This window comes from Myodes glareolus, chromosome 14 (genome assembly GCF_982192425.1).
Source record: "Myodes glareolus chromosome 14, mMyoGla1.1, whole genome shotgun sequence".
NCBI classification, from domain to species: Eukaryota; Metazoa; Chordata; class Mammalia; order Rodentia; family Cricetidae; genus Myodes; species Myodes glareolus.
Genome location: NC_142039.1, coordinates 38862097 through 38883294, shown reverse-complemented (window position 1 = coordinate 38883294; position 21198 = coordinate 38862097). Strand labels below are relative to the sequence as shown.

The window sequence follows — 21198 nt, the reverse complement described above, 5'->3', positions numbered from 1 at the left end:
TGTGGAAACATATGGGAAGTGGACATTAGATGTGAGTTCAATGCTAAAATAATTTCACGGTCAATAAACAGTGCTTATTTTCTTCAGGAAAGTAATTGTTACCAACATTTAGTCATAAATATATTTTTAATAATTCTAAAAATGAAATTTATGTACCGAAATATTGTTTTGTTCATGGCATGTCAGCTCATGGAGAGTAAATAATGTGGCTATAAGTCTCAGAGATTGAGTCATCTGAACTGTTCATTATAAGAATGTAGATATTTTTGCCAATCATTGATAGATTCATTAACATTTTTTGTCTAAAAGCAGCATCCATAATTTTAGGATTAAAGTCTTACACTAAGTGCTGGGAGTATTTTAATAACTAGGGGTACCGTCTTCTTCCATAGCCATTTCAATAAATAAATTCCCTCATAAATTCTAGGAATTGAATTCCCCAAGAATCTTGACAGTATAGGATACGTGTGAAAGATGTGCTTACAAGTTAAAATTGCTGAGGGGGGAGTTTTTTCTCTATGCAGGGAGAGTTGAATTTGCATTAATGAGACAATTTAAGAATACTAGGGCGCTAACCATGATGAGGTTAGACTACAATGACTCTTCTCAGTATACCAACCTCAGCCCAGGGTAGTTCCAATGCCCAGGAGTAGTTGACCAACACTAAACAAACTCTGTGGTATGTTTGTGGACTTTCTGTTTCACTTTGATTTGCTTTGGAAATATTTTTGTCTTTTTGGACTTTTGCCTGTTAATTTTGATTTTCAGTTTTGTGGAGTTTTTTTTGTTTGTTTTGTTTTGTTGCAGCTTCTTTCTCAATTTTTTTTTGAGAGAGAGAATACATAAAAAGTTGGGTAAGTAAGGAGGTGGGGAGAATATGATTAAAATATTTTGGATATGAAACATTTTAATAAAAAACCAAGCAAAACAAACTAAACGAGCTCAAGAATAATGTAGATAGGATAGATTTATATATGAAAAATGATCTTCTATTGACTTGAGTGGAACTACTTAGAGCAGGGCAAGAGCTTTCATCAGAGGGCATCATGATGAACCAGATGTTCTAAACTTCCAACAATAGTCATTTGTTGGGTCTTGGTAAACTTTTTTATGCATCACATTTTTGTTTCTGAGAAATTCACGTGTGAGCACTGCATCTACATCACTCTTGCCTCTTCCCTACTTCAACTGCTCCCGTGGGCCCTGCCTCTCCCTCCCAAATTCATGATCCCATCTTTAATTATTATTATAATGTAAAAATGATAATGTAAAATACATAATGTAATACTATGTATAAATATATATGCATATACACACATGTATATATAACACTCTGAGTCCATTTGGCATTGCTTGTATGTACATATGTTCATCACTGAGCACTTTGAGACTGGACAACCTATATAATGGCTTATCCCTGTAGGAAATAATTGTCGCTCTCTTGGAAGCCATCATCACTTACAGTTTTTTAATGAGAGGGTGGGGCTATCTGAAATTTCCCATTTACGGAGATTTTATAATTTTCATAATTATGTAGTTTGGAGGCTTAACAGCTGGGCAAAATCAAAAGCTATGCATTCTAACAAACCTGCCAGTCACAGGCATGTGAAACCTCCCACTGAGTTATTGCTCAGAGGACTACAAGAGTCTCCCATAACAACACAGGCTATTGTTATTGCCTGTGGTTACTTCCCAGAACTGGAAGGCAGACCCTATTGCTGAAGACACCACACACTTTGGACAAAGGGCTTGGATGAATTGAGCTGAAACTGACTGGAAGCCTCCTGCCCGAGGACTGGCTCTCATGGGGACTGTGGGAGCTCTGCAGCTTCCAAGAGACAGGTAGTCTCTTTTATTTTATCATTGTGCTTCCCGCCAGAAACACAAATAGTTTAAATTGAAAATTTGAGATGATATTAAATTAAATTATGGGGAATAAGTCCCAGAAATGACAGCGAAGGCTAGGAAGAGGCTCAAGAAGAGATAAAGGGCGATGTTTGATGAGAAGGCAAGGGCAGAGGAGTTAATTACAATAAAACTCGGGACTTGGAGAAAATACTGGCCATATCATGGGGAGTGGCTTTTCTACTAGGAAATTTTGGAGAAAAGGGTGGATAATTTTCATTCTTACTTGAAAAGGAAAATGCATGCCTTTAACCTCCGCATTCAGGAGGCCAGGGCAAGTGGATCTTCATGAGTTCAAGGCCAGTATGGCCTACGTAGCAAGTTCTGGGACAGTCCTGGCTACATAGCAAGAACTTATGTGGGAAAAACAAAAAACCAACCAAACAACAACAACAACAACAAAAAAAAAAAAACACGTGGTGGTAAATTGAAAGAAAATGGCCCCTAAAGGGAGTGGCGCTATTAGGAAGTATGCATTGTTGGGAAGAAGTGAATCACTGTTGGGGCAGGTTTTGAGATCTCCTATGTTCAAGCTATGTCCGATGTTCACTTTCTGTTTACTTTTTGCTGCCTGTGGATCAAGATGTAGAACCTCGGCTCCTTCTCCAGCACCAAGCTTACCTGCGTGCCATCATGTTTCACACCCTCATGATAATAGATTAAACCCCTGAAACAGTAAGCCTCCCAAATTAAATGTTTTCCCGTATAAATGATGCTATGGTCATGGTGTCTCTTCACAGCAATAAAAGTCCTAACTAAGATACATGTAAAAACCTTTGTCATCTTGTAGACTTAGTGTTTCATAGAATAGTTTTTTAAGAAAATTGGTAGATTTTGTATATGAACATTGTAATGACCTGAAAGTTCTCATATCCTGTTGACTATGAGAATCCTGCTAGAGAGTTTAGAGGATGTTAATTTATCTCAATCACTGTAGCTGCCTGATATTGATCAGATTCACCCCTTAACTAGTATGCCTTTTTCTTTATTATTTTATATTTGGTTATTGAATTAGTAATTGCCTTTTAAACTAATTTCCTCCAATTTGTTAGTAACTATTTTCATCCTGATTGTGTGATCTAATAGTTGACTGAATGTTGCTAATTCTTGCACAACATTGTTGTAAGAGGTTGCTTGTTCGTCCTGGCTGCCCAGATCCGAAGTAACCACACAGAAACTGTATTAATTGAATCACTGCTTGGCCCATTAGCTCTAGCTTTTTATAGGCTAACTCTTACATATAAATTTAACCCATCTATCTCCATTAATCTGTGTATTGCCACGTGGCAGTGGCTTACTGGGTAAAGTTCCAGCATCTGTCTCCAGAGGGGCTACCTGGCTTCACTCTGACTCTGCCCTCCTTTCTCCCAGCATTCAGTTTAGTTTTCTCCACCTAGCTAGGTTTTGCCCTGCTATAGGTCCAAAGCAGTTTCTTTACTCATTAGTGGTAACCACAACATACAGAGGGGAATCCCACATCACAGCATTGCTTATAGGATACACATGGAAGTCCAGAGGTTAAAGCGATGCTGATTGACTTGGGCAGGGCTCTCATTATGCAGCTGGAGATTCAATTCAGCCTGTTTATGCTCCGCTACCCTTGCCCTATCATTTTGCCTGAAATGTTAATTCCCGCAAATCTGGCTTGATTTGGACATCTGAGAAAACATACATGAAGGAGCTCTGTGACTGTAAAACACTCTGCAGCTGTTTAGTGATGTCACAAACTGGGTTGACATTTCTTTTTAAGCTTTGTTTTTATAATTACTTTCAATTATGTGTGTGTGTTTATATCTGCATGTAAGTAGGAGCATGTGAGGGAAAGTACCTTCAGAATCCAGAAGAGGGCACTGGGTCTCCTGGAGTTGGAGTTAAAGACCACCACCCTGAGCTGCCTAATGTTGGGTCTGAAACTAAACTTAAGTTCTCTACAAAAGCTGGCCTCACTATTAACCACTAACCCATCTCTCTATCCCTAGGCTGGGATTTCTTTCGCTGAGTACCCACTATATGCTGAATACTGCGCCAGGTGTTAAGGCTGTGATGGTTGTGTGAAGGTTGTGTGAGGTTGTGATTTCAGCCTTTGAGATGCTCCGTCTGGGTGCAGGGTGGATGGTAACAGCTATGGCATATCACGTGAGGTGACACTGAGCACACAGTAGAAGCTCAATGAGAATCATCCAGTCAAATAGGAGGAGGGGACCTGGAGATGCAGATTGCTGAGCAGTGCGGGTTGGTGCACAGCAGGGAGTAACAAACGGGGGTAGTTATTCAGTCGGTGGATGTGACGCCCAAAGTTGGGCAGATGTTTATGGAGATGTCGTAAGCTCCCTCGTAACCAGGAAACTGAAAATTAGAACAGCGGTGAAATGTTAGATCAGAAGAAAACTAAAAAAGTAGACAATATTTTGTATTGTCAGAATGTAGGGAAACACGTTCTCATTAACTCTGAGAATATTAATTGGTAAAGCCCAATTTGGAAAGCTCATGAAACTAATAATGCATACATGCTGATTTGACAATTTTCCCTATAGAAATCTTTGCGTGCATGTATGAAGTGGCAGTACAGAGGGTTCACTGAATTATTATTGGAAATGAGACTCTGAAAATAAGTTGAATGTCCACAGGAAGTAATCATGTTATGAAACACTATGTACTATTAAAAAGGATAAAAGAGGTTCAAAGTATTATTAAAGTAAAACATAACTTTTAGTATATTATACACAACATATCATTATGGGGAAATTGCCACAGCACACTTACTTATTTAAGTACAAATATCACCATAGGAAAGCATATTGATGAAATTGCACTATACCAACTGATCTCAGCACTTTCTTCTGGGAAAAAGTATAATTGGAACACATGAGGGGGGACTTTTATTTTTTTTTACTATCAGTGACTTTTTGCAAATCAGAATGTATTCATATTTTGAATAATTGAGAAGTAAAAATTTGCAAATAAGTGGAAGTTAGGGAAAGTCTTTGTAGGTACAAGGGTTTGTGCTATGTGGTAGAGATGTTCCCTTCAGGTGGAGCCATGGATTCTACAGGTGACCCTTCCAGCCCAAAGCTGGTGCCACAGTGTGCCTGGATTCTGATTCTTCTTGTCTTTCTTAGGGTTCCATGTCTAGCTTTGTTCTTTCTTCTTTCCAGGTCATGCTGTCATTGCAAGAATGCTTCAGAATTTCTAGTTTAAAAAAAATTCCTGATTTATGATTCCCGTCCAGTTCTCATTCACTTTGTTCTGTAGCAAAATTCAACGCACCGGTGTTCAGTTGACCACCTCCTGACCCCACTCTCCAAGCAGCCTGGCCTCCCACCACACCCTGCTGCAATAGCGGGGCCCTGTGGCTCTCAGCACCCACCATCATGCTCACTCTGATCTTCCTCATCCTTGCCTTCCTCTTCCTGTAACACCATTAGGATGATGGTCACTTCCTCAGAAGCACTGTCTTTACCCTTGTAAAGCCCTTTCTTTATCCCTTTCCAGTCTGGTGGGCTGTCCCTTCTCAGTCCCCTGCTCCTAGATCACAAAGGGAGGCTGGTCTCAACCTCTGTCCTCACTGTTTCCTTGTCTCCTTGCTGCTTTAGAGCAGAGTTGTCCAAGTTTTGACATGAGACTCACTCTTAAAATTATTGAGGACCCTGCAGAGAGTTGTTAGTATGTATGCATTAGACTAGTCATTATTTATGAAGACATTTGAATGAACATTTACCTATTAATTCTGCTTAAATAGCAATAATGAATTCCTATGTGTTGGTGTAACTTCTGTTTGTTTCATGTTTGCAAATGTCTTTCATGACTAGCTTATTAGGATATAGCCTGGATTCATTACTTCCACCACCAAGTCATTATGGGCTGTTGTTTTGGAAAAATATATGGAGAAACTCTGGTCTCTTGTACTTGTAGCTGAAAAATAGAGTTACGTTTTAATACACATTTTAGATAACTGTAGATAAATGTTTTAAATTTCACAACAACACTTAACAAGTGGTAGTTTCTTACTGATTGGTCAAGAGAAACGTGTAATCAGTGAATCTTTTGTACCTTGTCACATTAAAGTGTATTGGCATATCTTGTACTTTCAGTGGATCTTTTATCCATGATAAAATTTTAGACATTTTACCTTGGTAATTTGGAAAAAATATTGACTCACTGAGTTGCAAGAATATTCTAAATATTAGTACATCTCATAATAGAAGTTTGAGTAATTTTATTTCTTAGTATTATTGTGTATCTCATTAGGAAAAATATGAAGAGTGGGTCTTGGTCAAGCTCATAGAAGGAAATACAAATTTTCTGTAATTAAGTTTTTTCTTTGAAGTCTGAATTTTATTATTTGCAGCTAATAATGTTAGATATTTTCCTTGAAGTGACCTACTCATTTAATTCATTTTAGATAAAATATTTGCCATATAACAAAGTCTAAATAATATACTTTATTATATAGTCACTTTTCTTTTTTCTTTCCTTTTTTTTTGAGATAGGATTTCTTTATGTAGCTCTGGCTGTCCTGTAATTCATTATGCAGACCAGGCTGGCCTTGAACACATAGAGATTTACATATCTCTGATTCTTGGGTTCTAGGATTAAAGGCATATGCCACACACCCAGCAATCTATATTCATTTTCCAAAATAAATAGGATTCTATGAAAAACAAATTTAGCTCTCAGCCTACCTACATGTAAACAACAACATCCTGCTAATACTTCATTATACAGCAGAAGTCCTCACCCATATTTGTATTTCTATCAAATTAAATGGTAAAGGTAATAAAATACGATTACATTTTTACTACTTGGTAGGTGCTTCTGTCTTTGCTTTGGTGACAGGGTCTCGTGTTTCCCAGGATGATCTTTAAATGGTTGTGAGGCCAAAAGGGACTTTGAACTTCTGGTCCTCTTTGATGCCACAATCCTGAGTGCTGGAATTACGGGTGTGTGCCACCATGCCCAGTTTGTATGGCACAAGAGATCAAATCCAGGGCTTTGTGATTGCTAAGCAAGCACTTTACCAACCAAGCCAAATTGCCAGCCCCATGGGTGGCAGTTTTAAGGGAAGACGAGCCCCTTGTGTTTTAAGTAGGGAGTGGTAGAAATGTAGAAGACAGTGGATTTCGAATGCAATTGGCTCGTGAAGGGTTTCATGTTGCCAGCATTAGCTCTATTGCTCTTGATAGACTGGCGCAATGGCTATAGGGTAGAGGCAAATTCTCTCTAAGACCATTGTGAAAATAGATTTTGCCTTGTGGGTCCCCTAAAAGGCCCTAGCAACCGTGGGGCACAGCTGAGAAACTGCTTGCTGCTTCTGTCACACTCCCATCAGTCACACACAAATCAAATGGCCAGCTCTGAAGTTAATTATTTGTTTAGAGATAGGAGCATAATAATAGCAGGGCTTTTATTTTTTATTTTAACTTGCAATTTGTGAATAAGAGATTTAATAAGGTTAGTAAGCCCACTAATGCTTAGTGCCTACCTGTCTTTTTTAAAAACCATGAAATTAGGTTAACAATCCTGGCTGCAAACCCTTGTACTCCAATTTGCTTCCCCAAGTGACTGGGTTCCCCAAGTGATGTGCCACTTTTCACAATTGTTCTTTCCTTTAATATTTATGGGATGGAGAGAATAGATAACCTTTAACTCTAAAATTCTGGGACATCTCTGATAAAAGAAAAATGTCCTTGAATGGCATATTGTGCCACTTTTAACAATGGCTTTGTCTACTTTCTCCTAAGCACTTTCCATGTCTCTAATCCAATATAGTACATTTAAGTCAGAGGACAGCATTTAAACTAGAGAATTCATTCTGGTTCGATTCGTTTATACTGATCTACTGACCTCATTTGATGTAACAGAGTCTTGCTATGGCCTTAGATGTGCCATCCTTCTGCCTCCACCTCCCCAGTGCTAGGATTAAGGGTGTCCACTATCACACCTAGTCTCTGAACTTTATTTTTACCACTCTAGCTTGAGTTTAATATGGTAACTTTGCTAACTGCTTTCTTTTAATTTTGACTTTTGTGACTTTTTATAGCTAACTTTCTTCTATGAGAGAGAGAAAGAGAGAGAGAGAGAGAGAGCGCGCGCTTTGAGAGAAGATCTCTCATTGGAACCTAGGGCTCATCAATTAGGCTAAACTGGCTATTGTAGGGTATTATTTTAAAGAGTGATGCACTTGTTTTTGCTGTGGAACATTTGTTTTAATGATGCAAGGATGTATTGCATTCTTTTATGCTGCATTCGTTTAACTCTTTGAAGCTGCATTATTTTGCTTATCAAAAACACCTGATTGGTCTAATAAAGAGCTAAACCGCCAATAGTGAGGCAGGAAAATGGTTAGGAGGGACTGGCAGAGAGAATACATAGAGGAAGCAAGAAGATTGAGGAAAAGGAACCTGAAAGATTAAGGAGCAAAAGAGATCAAGTAGTGAGAAAAGAAGGGGACAGCCATCGAGCCACACAGCCATCCACAGAGTAAGAGTGAAAGTAAGATCCACAGAAGAAAAGGAAAAAGCCCAGAGGCAAAGGGTGGGTGGAATAATTTAAGTTGGGATAATTTAAGTTAAGGAAAGCTGGCTAGAAACAAGCCAAGCTAAGGCTGCACATGTATAAGTAATAATAAGCTTCTGTGTGTGTTTATTTGGAAACTGGGTGGCAGATCCCCAAAAGATCAAAGAGAAAAAGAAAAACACAGCAACTACAGTTGACTGGCCAGTGAGGTTCCATAATCTGCCTGTCACTGCCTTCACCAGAACTGGAATTATAAGCATATACCACCACACCTTGTTCTTTACACAGGTACTGGGATTTGGATTCTGGCCCTCTGATTGGCACATCAGGCACTTTACCCTGAGCTGTCTATCTTCCTAGACTCACACCTCCTACCCTCTCTCCTTTTTTTTCTAGCTCTGAAGGCTACCCTCCTCCACCCCTGCACTCTCACCCCCAGCTTCCAAGACTGTCATTTAGCCCTGCCTTGCAGAGCACACCTTTGGGTTGACAGGCTCAGGTGGTTGAAAGAAATGAAATAAAAGAAAGATTTATTTTAGCCTGTGGTCCATTATGATAGGAAGACATGGGCACATGTGTGTGGTCACATTGAGTCTGCAGTCAGGAAGCAGAGTGGACAAAAAGTGAGGTCTGGCTATAAACCTCCATCTGCTCTCTGTGACGCACTTCCTCCAGCAGGAACTTCACCTTCTAAAGGTTCCATGACCTTACGGAACTGTACCACCAGCTGGGGCCCAAGTGTTTAAACATAGGAGCCAACTTTTCACATTAAACAGCAACAAATACTAAATTTAATGAAATTACTTTAATGTTTTTAAATGATTTGTAGTTTTAGGTTTTGATGTGGGATTCCATGCTGTATGCTGGGAATACTATTGGTTAATAAAGAAAATGTCTTGGTCCTGCACAGAGCAGAATAGCAGGAGGCAGGGAAAACAACACTGAATGATGGGAGAAAAAAGGCAGAGTCAGAGAAAAGCCATGGAGCCACTGCCAGAGACAGACATAGTAAAACCTTGCTGGTAGGCCACAATCCTCATTGTAAAATATAAAATAATGGAGCTGGGTTAATTCTAGATGTAAGAGTTAGCTAGCAATATGCTTAAGTGATTGGCCAAGCAGTGATTTAATTAATATAGTTCCCGTGTGGTTATTTAGGGAGTCTGGGCAGTCGGATATGAACAAGTGGACCCTCCGACAACAAGGTTTATTTTTGCACTTCATTAACAAATAAATAGAAAAAACATTTTAATATTTTCAAAAATATTTAATTTTTTCTCACACCCCTCAACCGAAGGCTTAGGAAGCATCATGGAAGAGTGGGCAGAGAGCTTAAGAAGCAGGGCTGGGGAAGAGAGCCATGAAATGCCGCCCTCTGCCATGACCGGGCTATCACACACACAAACTCACAGCAGCTGGGATACCTACATAAAATCTGCATGGGATCAAGCCAGTTAAAACTCCAACAGTGATTGGGGAGGTGGGCACTAGGACTCACCCCTAGCTGAGGAGCTATTAGCTCTTACTAATGGCTGTTGTGGGACAGGCAGCAACTTTTCTTTCAGGATATGGCTATTGGCAGGTTGCTCATGCTCCATGGTTGACATTACACCCATGCACACACATATGGGCAGCACTGATTGGACTCAGTGGGTTATAAAAAAGAATGAATGCTTTTGATAAGAATTTGGATTCACTTGTTTTCCTGCTTGGGGTTTGCTGTGGAGGAAGGGTGTATAACAATGAAAGTAGTCATGACAGTAATGACAGGAGGGTGTTTTTGTTGACATTTTTACAGGCACTGAGTACCAAACAGTACAGAACTTACTGTGTGGGAGCCTGTCCTTTACTACTGACAAGCCCTGCCTTTGTCAACAAGGGTCTGAGACGGTTCAGATTATCTCCATCTTATCTTAAAGAACAGGCTGCTTAAGACATAAATACATGTGTGGGGGAGAATCTGAAGTCTCTCTTCTCCAGAATTATCAGAAAAGTAGTTAAAATCCCATCATACAGCAGGATCCCATCTCCCTAGAACCACTAAACTTAAATGCTGGGGTACCTTCAGCCCAACTCGGCTTTATCATGTAAAAGAGGCCAAGAGGCTGGGCATATCTAGCCTGGGTGTGAGACAGATAGAGCTTCCTTTAACAGTGAAAGAGGCTTTGCACTGTACTGTGAGGGAGTTTGAGATTTTTGATGTTGTTTTCAAATGAGAGCCACACCCTACTAGTACATGTTTTGGTGCTGTTTCTCATCCTAAAGATAGGATGGTTATCATTGGACAAAACTGCTTTGGAAAGTCAGCTGGACACTTTTATCTCTCTTTTAAAAAGTACTCTTTTATCTTGCAAAGATATTTTTCATTTACCCTTTGAATTCTCCTTTCCACAGTCAAGCTGCCCCCTCCCACAGCTGCTTTATTCTCCCAGCTCATTCTTGACTCACAATGGAGAACAAAGAAAACCACATTATTCTAAGGTCAAGAGGACAGATATCATTAACAGCAACACAATTAAAGGAACTCAAAATTCATATAAGTGCCGGTAGAGGCAGTGCACGCCTTTAATCTCAGCACTTGGGAGGCAGAGGCAGGCGGATCTCTGTGAGGTTGTAGGAGAGCCAGGGCTGTTACACAGAGAAACCCTGACCCCCTCGCCAGAAAAAAACAAAAAACAAAAAACAAAATAAAACAAAACAAAACAAACCAAGAAAACAAATACAAATTCATTTAAGTGAGGGGTCATGTTTGGATTTCAAGATATGTCTGGGATTTCATTTGTTTTCAGTTTATGACAGAGGGACTGCATTCTGAGAGGGTAAAGCGATTGACAGAGAGAGGAAGGATAGAAGCCAGCTTCTCTTATGAACTACATGCTTGCACTTGTATGAGGTATATTTCTAAAAATTATTGTTAATACTTGTGCTGCAAGGCTGGTCACAGGTGCCAGGGGCACATTCCCAAGGTCCAGTCCAAAGGCGAACTCCATCGGGTCTGTCCTATGTGCTCAAAACTTATCTCCCACTGGTCTATACTACTTTTGCTCTTTAAATTTTTTCGTGGTTAGGTATCAGACTCGGTGTTTCTGTCTGCTTTCTATTGCTGTGATTAAACTCTGACCTAATGGAGCTTGGGAAGGGAAGAGTCACAGTCCATTGACAGAAGCCAGGATAGGAAGTCAAGGCAGGATCCTGGATGCAGGAATTGAGACAGAGGCCATGGAAGAATGCTGCTTACTGAATTTCCCCCGATGACTTGCTCAGCTTTCTTATGCAACTCAGAAGCATCTGCCCTGAAATGGCTCTACACCCCAGTGCCCACGCAGTGGGTTGAGATCTTGCCATATCAAGAAAATGTCCTACAGATTTGCTGATAGGCCATCTTATGGAGGCATTTTGTCAATTAGATTTTTATCAACTGAGATTCCCTCTTCTCAGATAACTCCAGCTTGTGTCAAGATGACAAAATTCCAGCCAGGAACTCATACATTTCTAGTTAAGTGAGTGATCTCATTTTTTTTTTTCATTTTCCTCTTTCTATCAGAAGAGAACCTCAACCATTTGTTAATCTCTTTTGGATATTTTGTATTCCTGTAAACCCTTTCATTCTTTTAATGAGAAGAATAGTCTCACACAGATTATCTGCATGTGCAATTTACATGATAGCATAATAAGATGATTTAATACTAATGCCATTCATGAAGAGTGATACAGAGATATTGAGAAGTGATACAGAGAATGTCACCTCCCAGTGCTTCTTTTTAATGGATTTCATTGCAACTGAGATGCCAGATTTTCTTTTCCGTAAATAGGAGTTAGATAGCCTGTTCATCATTCTAGCTGAGTGGCAGGCAGGGAACACAGGTGTAGTGTACAGAAACAGCTGGTGAAAAGATAGCAGAGGCCCCACAGTGCCCATAGGCACACGTTTAAACATGAGAATCGCCAGCTGTGTGGTGCACCTTCCACCTCCTTAGAACCTTACAGACAACATGTAGAGTCACACCGAGCAAACTGCACAAGCAGACAGGTTTTTACGGATAGTGTTACAGAATTCAGGGTGCTGCATTAACAGACTAGCCCAGAGCAGAAGTAGCTTCCACGTAAGCCACAACTGGATAGCCACTTCTGGTTTGAAATGTTGCTATGAACTAAATGTGTTCTCAGAAAGTTCATGGACTGGAAACTTAATTCATTTGTTGATGGTACTTGGAGAAGGGGCTTCAGGGAGAAAACTAAGGTGGGATAAAGTTATGAGAATGGAGCCTCTGTGGTGGTATCAGTGGTTTTATAAGAGGAAGAGAGACTTGAGCTAAGAGGCTGCCTGGGACTTGTCATATGCTGCCCTTATCACATGAGGACACAATAAGAAGGCCCACCACTAAAGCTGGCACCTTCATCTTGGACTTACTGGCCTCCTAAGTGATGAGAAATAGGTGTATTTTTAAATGGATGGATGAATGGGGAATTGGAATGAGAGGACTAAGTCAGAAGAGAGTAGGAAAAAGGAGATGAGGGAGGGAATGAATATAAAGAAAAGCAGCTAAAATTAAGGGCCATTTGAGGGGATAGCATGGAAACCTAATACAGTAGAACCTTCATAAAATAAATACGCATACAAAGGCAATCTAATTGAAATGGCCAAATAACTAGGAGACAGAGCCACAGTTGCTCTTCTCTTATCATCAAATGAAGCTTCCAGTACCAGGACTGAGTTATATCCAGGTGGGTTGTTGGCCAAAGGGGTCCTATGGGAATCCCCAACCAAGACAGGCCATTACCAAGATATAGGTTCATTTTCAGAAACTGACAGCAAGATCACATTGAGCCTGGAGAATTAGAGCTAGTGCCTACATCGAGCTCTCACTGCTACATTCTAGCATCTGTGGTACAGAAAGATACTTTGCTCACTATCAATGGAGAAACATAAACACCAAACCAGCCACAAACTGCTTGATCTACAATGTTGTCCTGCCTGTAAGGTATAGTAGTGCAACGATGGCACAAACTTGTGCGAGCACTCAACCAATATCTGCTGACTTAAGGCCCATGCCACAAAATGGAATCCATACGTGACACAGTTTTGGTAACCAAGAACATGAGACTAGATAGCTCATGGACCTAAGACAAAACCAAATACACTTAAAAAACCCAAAACACAACAACAAACGAAAAGTAACAATAAAATGACTCCTAACTATATTCAGCCATCACCAGAGAAGCTTCCTCATTCAGCAGATGGGAACAAATATAGAGACCCACAGCCAGACATTATTCAGAGAGTGAGAAACCTTGGAACATTCAGCCCTAATAAAATGTCTCCATCAAATTCCTCTTGTCAGGGCTCAGTAAATTCTATAGAAGAAGAGACAGAAAGAGTGTAAGAGCCGAAGGGGATGGAGGAGCCAAGAAAACATGTCCTTCTAAAGCAACATGATCAAAGTTCTTATGAACTCGCAGAAACTAAAGAAGCATGCACATGGCCTGCATGGATATATACCAGATGGGGTCCTAGAGCTGAAAGAGGAAATAGATACAAACACCCAACCCTAACCCCAAATCCATCTCCATCTAATAACCATTTGCAAACGGAAATGTGTTATTCTTCTAGGAAGTCTCACTGGGGAAACTACATTCTTAACTACATTCTTATGGAGAGGCTGCATTCCTAGAAGTAGATGGCCAACAGAATGGATTCAGTGGCCTCTTTCTTTTCTTTCTTAACTTCTTTCTTTCTTTCTTTCTTTCTTTCTTTCTTTCTCCCTTCCTTCCTTCCTTTCATTATAAATTTTATCATATTTTTTATTTTGTTCATATATTTTCTTTTAGAAATCAGGCACTCCATCAGCCCACCTTCAGTGACTCACTAGCATCTTGGTCATCATCAGTTAACAAACACTCATTAAAAGATCCCCTCTGTCATAGACCATGCTATTGTTCTTTTGTTCTGTCTTTCAGTCTCTTTGCCTCTCTCTCTCTCTCTCTCTCTCTCTCTCTCTCTCTCTCTCTCTCTCTCCCTCTTGTCCCTGCTTCAGGAAAGCTTTTCACTCCTTCCCTCCAATAAACCCCTTGCGTGAGATCTGTTGCATGGTGTGATCTCTGCAGCACTCTTTGGCCCTAAAACCACCAAGGTATTTTCACAGTTTAATCCTAACAGTTACTTCTTACTAACCCCGCTTACTAATTATTTGTAAATTTTACAAAGTCTATGGATAGCTTTCATGAGCATTTTCACTCTGAGCCCAGTGACTCTGTGCCACACCTGCCATTGGCACATCTACTTTGTGTTGTCATTATATTCTCTTTGTCTTACCTATATTGTTGGTTGTAATTGACCGCAGGAAAGGACACATCTTGTTCACAAAACTCCTATGGTATCTGAATCTAATTTATGATAAGCATTAAATAGGTATTTTTAAAGTGAATAAGTATAGGTAATAAAAATATTATTTATGGAATGTGATGCTCTTTGTCAAGCATGAAAAAGTATCCATTAAAACTATAAATTGCAAGCTTTGGGGTGTTCTGCTGTTTGCAACTTTGGAAACCAGGCCTATTCAAACTTATCCTCTCATCATTACAGTGGACTGACTTCTGGTGCTCTCTGGCTCTCTGCTGGAGAGCTGGAGAGGAGTGGTCATGTCTGCCATTGCTCTTCTCTCTCTTCTACTTATACCAAGAAGGCACTCATCTGCCATATTCCTCATGCTTATTGCTAATTATAAATAGTGGCATGCTAGGAGAGATGTTACCTCTCACATTTTGGGATTTCTATCTGATAGAAATGCTTGCAAACATTCATAACTTCCTAGGTGTCCTGGGATACACACTTTAGGTTCTCAGTTAGTATTGATCACTCATAACACACTGACTTACTGAGTCATGATCAGTGCCCAAATCCAGAGCACTGAAACCAGGATAATTAACAGACCCCACGACCTGCAAATTTATTTTATCTATTCTTTCTGTTACTGTTAGTTTCTTGGATCAAATGTGCAATCAGAAAAATTCACTGATGTGTTTGAGTATTTTCCATCAGATGCAAATTGTAGCCCCCACTAGAAACATTCCCTCTTCAGGGTAGACCATACCCTGTTGCAATGGCTGGACCATGTCAGTGGCACATTTCATTAATGTCATTCATGGTCTAAAAGCAACTTAAAATGATTCTCATTTCAACACTGTGGGAGCAAGCTCCATCTCCTATTCTCTCCTTATGCAGGTAAGCTGCTATGTGTTGAGTGTGTGGTGTGTGAGTGTGCATACAGTGTGTAAGTGTGGAAACATACCTGCTAGTGGAGTCCAGAAATCCAGTAACACCAGAAAGTTGGGGCCAGTCGAGTTCGTCAGTCAGAGCTGCTGGCAAGTTGAAGAAGGATTTCTAAGGGAAAAAAAAATGACAAAGTAATAATTATCAAATGGTTGTTTGTTTTGTGCTGGTGCCAAGAACACCCACAGTGCATAAGTCAGCTTCTCTATCTGTCTTCTTGAGCCTTGGTATCTAAAGAAGATGGCTCATCTTTGACTATCACCTGAGAGTTCATAGTAGTCAGAATCCTGGCCTTCCATTAGTCCTGTGGAGCAAGAGGAACACGTGGAGTCTCACACATTTGAAAGGGATGCTTTGGGACAAGAAATCTCCAATCCTGAAATATTTTGAAATTTCATACATCTTTCAGCATACATTGAGAGCATCAGAAGGTTGACTGCTTAAAAAGTAATTGTCCTAAAAAATAAGTCCTTAGTCAATAAGTTGTTGCCTTTGACCTTGGGAGTCTGAAGCACTTCTGAGAATCAAACTATGGCTTACCCCCACCACACACACACACACACAAGCAGACACACACACACACACACACACACACACAAATATGCAGCTATATTGAATATGGCCTACTGTAGGAACTGGAAACAAAACGTTCTGCCTTTTCCACCAGAGGGTTAAATAAGGCAAAACTCCACTATACAAATGACACAGCAGCCACTTAGCAAACTCCTCCAGCGTCAGCACATTTTGGAATCAAAACATGTGTTCACGATTGCAAGCCATTCTCAAGAGTTGTTCTTGGCTTGTGAGCGCCACCTCTTTGAGTTGGCTAATCACGTAAGAGTGTGAAGCCAAGTTCTGACCACCACAGTGAGACACAGGACTTCTCGGCATTAGGGGAAAAAAAGTCCAGTGGGCCTGATGCTGGGTGTGCTTGTTTGCTTGATTTGGCATAGCCACACACTCTAGGCAGAAATAAAACTTTTCCTTTGCCAAAGTGGGTTGGATTTTATAGTCATTTTCTAGGGACCTAAGATGGTTCTATTACTACCATCTCAGAAGATTTGCAAACCTGCTGTGGTGTGAATAAGGAATGTAAGCTCTGAAACCCCTATTAGAATTTAATCTCCAGTGTGAGGCCTTCAGAGAACAAACATAACCAGATTATGATGTATAGAGGTAGAGTTTTGAGGAGGTAATTAGGGCTAGATAAGGCCACTAGGGTGGGAGTCCATGATTGAATGCTGTTGTCTTTATAAGTAGAGGCATAGACACATATGTTCACAGTCACCATGCGATGTTCCACAGGGGATGTTACTACATGTAACCTCTAGACCTTGAGCCTGCAGAGTCGGAAGCTAAAGTAAACTTCTTTATAGTTTACCAAGCCTGTAGTATATCATCACTAGCAAGAGAAATTAGACTTATGTCTGCTTGTGGCTATTGCAGAATATCGAGAGCCTGTGGCCTGGACTGTTTTTTCCAGGAATATTCATTTCAGTCACATTCTATGGCGGGTATGAACTTGTGGAAGAAAATTGTATCCAGCTATGATTGCTTACTATTCCTTTAAAAAATGGCTCCTAGCACAAATCCTTCTAGGGGCCTAATTTCTAGAAGGAGCATATCTAAATAGATGTGTTTGGAAGCCCTCTACTATGTCAATTGATTTGTTAAAATTAGCCACTTAACTAACAGGTATTCAAGTATGGCCATGATCCCTCCCTTCATGTTTTGCATCTTTCCCCCTTGCTGACTTTTACCTCAAGGTGGCTTCCGGTACAGGGGACTGGAAGAGGAAGGGTCTGGTCAGGAAGGGTAGCTTCCTGAGGTAAACCTGCTCTGATTGTAAATTACTTCCTTCAGAGGAACAGAAATGGACACTTTGAAAAGAGGCTCCTAGACTATCTTAGCAGAGCATGAAATCCCTGACTGAAGCTTTGTCATCCTTGGTGCTTCCCCTTCAGATGCTCTGCTCTGAGCCCTTCTGCCACTAGGGCTCATATACTCTACATTATGGTCTCTGTTTCTTCTACCACTGTGAGGCAAGTCTTCCTCTGTCTGTTCTGCTTTCCCTCTGTATCTTTTTGCTTACAATGCATGTTTGCTAGCGAAGGCAAGGAAAGCAAATAGAATGGATAAAACGTATAAGCCATATTAAGCAGATGTATGAGTAAGCAGATGGTTTGTGAGATGTCGGCAGAATTTATGTGCTGGTTCCCTGTAAGATGTGTTGAAAGTTAAGAGAAGGATGTGCTTCTTCCCCACCCTCAACCCTCCCCCTTTTCTCTGTCCGTAAAGTAACTCTGATTTGGAAACCCAGATGGAACTAGATTTTGGGGTCCAGTGGGACTGCTTTCTTCTATAAGAAGAAATGAGACAAGAACTCTGTTAGCATGGGGAGACCTGTCTAGTTCTCTGTCTTAAAATAATAGTGGAGAAGAGCTTTCTGAAAAATATCAGCAAGGGAAGGGCTTCCCTCTGAGAGTCAGATCTATGTCCAGCTCTACAAGGGCAACACACACTCTATGATTTGAATACAGAACCTTGACACATAGCTCCACACTCTATGCAGTCACTGTTCACTGTTTTCCCCAATCTGTCAAGTGATTGGGGAAGAGGACATGCTTAGGGGGAAGTATAGGACAGGTGGGGACATGGCAGTTAATAGTCTTTGGAGTTGTGATCTTCAATGCTCATTCCTTCAGCTCATTTCTCTGGAGGACTAACTGGGTCTCATTTACTTGGGTAGTTTCTGAAATCCTTGTTAATATCTCAGAAGCCTAAGCTGCTCTGGCACCATCTCTACTAACTAGGATTAAAGCTGTGGTGGACAGCAGCTGGTGCTGAATTGCAATTGGGACCCCAGTGAGTTTGCATTCCAAGGCTGTAGACCTGGAAGCCTTGGGCAACCAGATGTATACATTTAATCCTGGTGATTTGAATAACTTCAAAATAATGTAGAGCTGTGATTCCCTCATTGAATGTCTTAGATTTCACTTGTATTTTGGCAAAGCCTGACTGTTTCTGGAAGAAGCTCATCAGGGAAGACCCAGTGCTAGCAGTTCGTTGGGTTCAGTACTGTTTGACACAGCAGGGCTTTGGGAAAGATCTGAAGACATAGTGAGGAATAGGGTAGCCGATTGAAAGACCAATTCAGTGCAAAGCTTGTGCTTAGGATGGGCCACACCTCTAAGAGGATCGTCCCAGGCTTTGGGGACATAGTTCTTGTCAGATAGCAGAAATGGCTTAAGTAGTCCAACAGCAGCATGCACACATACTCTGCCTCATCTTTCTTAATAAACTTCATAAATATAAAGCTACAGCCATTAATAACAAATATGTGAAAATCCTTGACAAAAGGAGAACATTTAAATCATATTAAATACTAAAAGCCACATTCATTCAACATTACACCAAAGGCATTTCCAGCAGGAGAAACAAAAATAAAGATTTCCCTCATCAGCTCCTGCTTATTCCTCTTGAACATTCATTCATGTTCTCAAGACTCTCTGAAATGTATCTTACATGCACATATGTGGAAAGACCATATTTGTCAAGAAAATTTCCAGTCAAAAGAACTCATATTGCTCAGGGAGGGTCAAACCAACTAGTACATAGCTTGGAGTTTCCTCTGGGTTTTCCAATGACAAGGCCGAATTTCTATGACGTAACTGACATGCTTACACTACTGTATGTAGTAACTGAATTTAACATTATTTTGTGTGATTTCATATATTGAGAAAACCAGTTTTTAAATTTTTGATAACCACTAAGAAAATACAATAATTTGGATTCCGGACTAGTTTTTAAAGAGTAATTTTTACTTGTTCTTTGACAGATTCATAAATGTATACTATGTATCTTCATAGTCTCCAACCCTAATCACCCTGATCCATGACTGAAGCTGTCATACCAATAAGCAGGTATTGGCTCCCTGGGCTTTGTTAAGTGAGAGAAAGAACAATGACATCAACCACGACTCCTTCAGTCTTCCAACTACAAAAGAAGCGCTTTGATGGCATTTGGCTTGTTCTCCTCAATTTTCACAGAGTATTCTCTTTCCTACCATGTATAACTGGCTAAGAACTGAACTACTTTCAAACAGTACAATGTCATTTGAAGGTATATACGGATAACCATTATCAGAAAAAAAAGGATATGAAAAATATCAGTTAACCAGACCACTTATATTCAATTACCAGGGATAGAACTGCTGAAAATTACAGAGCTGGAATTGTTAGTTTATAAATAAAGAAGTAGCTGTTGAATTGGTTCCTCAAGGCTGAAGACTCAGAAACAAAAAGATGGTTGGGAACATGATTTCCCAGCTCCACTGGCCTGCAGTTCCTTCATCATGCTGCAGGTGGTGCATGTGAGCTGCTTCTCTTGTCAAAGGCCTTTCAGGTCCTGAGTCTCACCACATTGCCAGCTCAGTTCAAGTCCTCCATCCACGTCACTACCCAAATGTCCCTTCTTACACAAGCATCAAATTATTCAACTTAAAGAGCTCCCTTGAATTTCTTGCACACTTTCCTGCCCTGACCCCATTCCCTTAGGATTTGGAAAGTGAGTGAGTCAATGGACCTCTACCATTGTGAATGGAATTAGTGCCCTTATAAGAAAAGCTGCCAAATTCTTCTTTGTCCTCTTTCACCAACTGAGAAGCAGCTAAAAGCCCTGTCTTTGAAATAGACAGCAAATTCTCAGCAGACACGATACATCTGGGACTTCTCAGTGTCCATAATTGTGGATAATAAGCTGCTATTATGCACAAATTATCCAGTGTAAGACAGTTTATTACAACGGCTAGAAGGAACAGATGAAAACAGGGAGTCCTATATGGCTAGAGAGAGAGTGCAAAGAGGGAAGGGACAAGTAAGTTCAAGCACTGGCAATGCCAGATGCAAACCACTCATTGTACTATGTGCAAAGAAAACCAACAAACCTACTGCAACAAACGGTCCTCACATTTATTAGCTTAAAACATGCTATAGGTAAACAGACCGATAGCAACAGCAACGCTGTATTCATCATGATGCTCATTAAAACTTGAACTGTGCGTCATCTATCATGGTGCCCACGAAAACGCCAAGTGTGCGTCATCTATCACGGTGCCCACGGAAACGGTCAATTGTGGGTCATCTATCACGGTGCCCACGAAAACGCCAACTGTGGGTCATCTATCACGGTGCCCACAGAAACTTCAACTGTGGGTCATCTATCATGGACCCATTAAAGCTTCAACTGTGGAGTCTTCTTTCTGACCCCATGACTTGAGAGGGCAGTAAAAACATCATCTGATGAAAAATAAGAAGAACATAGAATGGAGGGGAGCATTTAATCTTTCAATATTTTGCCTAATTGCTTTTTTACCCTGTCAAATTCTTGAATCATCTCTTTTCCCTTTCCTACTACTTATCATTTAAACTCTAACCCATTTATTTGTCCAATTAATGAGGTTAAGGATCAGTTTATGTAACTGCTTTACACTAAGTAAGAACACTGTA

At 40.3% G+C, this 21198-nt stretch overlaps 1 protein-coding gene across 1 annotated transcript in view; it reads right to left on the bottom strand.

Moving 5' to 3' along the window:
• Aoah (acyloxyacyl hydrolase) overlaps positions 1 to 21198 on the bottom strand; it is a 196278-nt gene that overhangs the window by 58329 nt on the left and 116751 nt on the right. The window contains exon 12 of the mRNA XM_087896443.1: positions 15711 to 15802. Coding sequence (XP_087752569.1) covers positions 15711 to 15802 — 92 coding nt within the window. The remainder of the gene's footprint in view (positions 1 to 15710; positions 15803 to 21198) is intronic.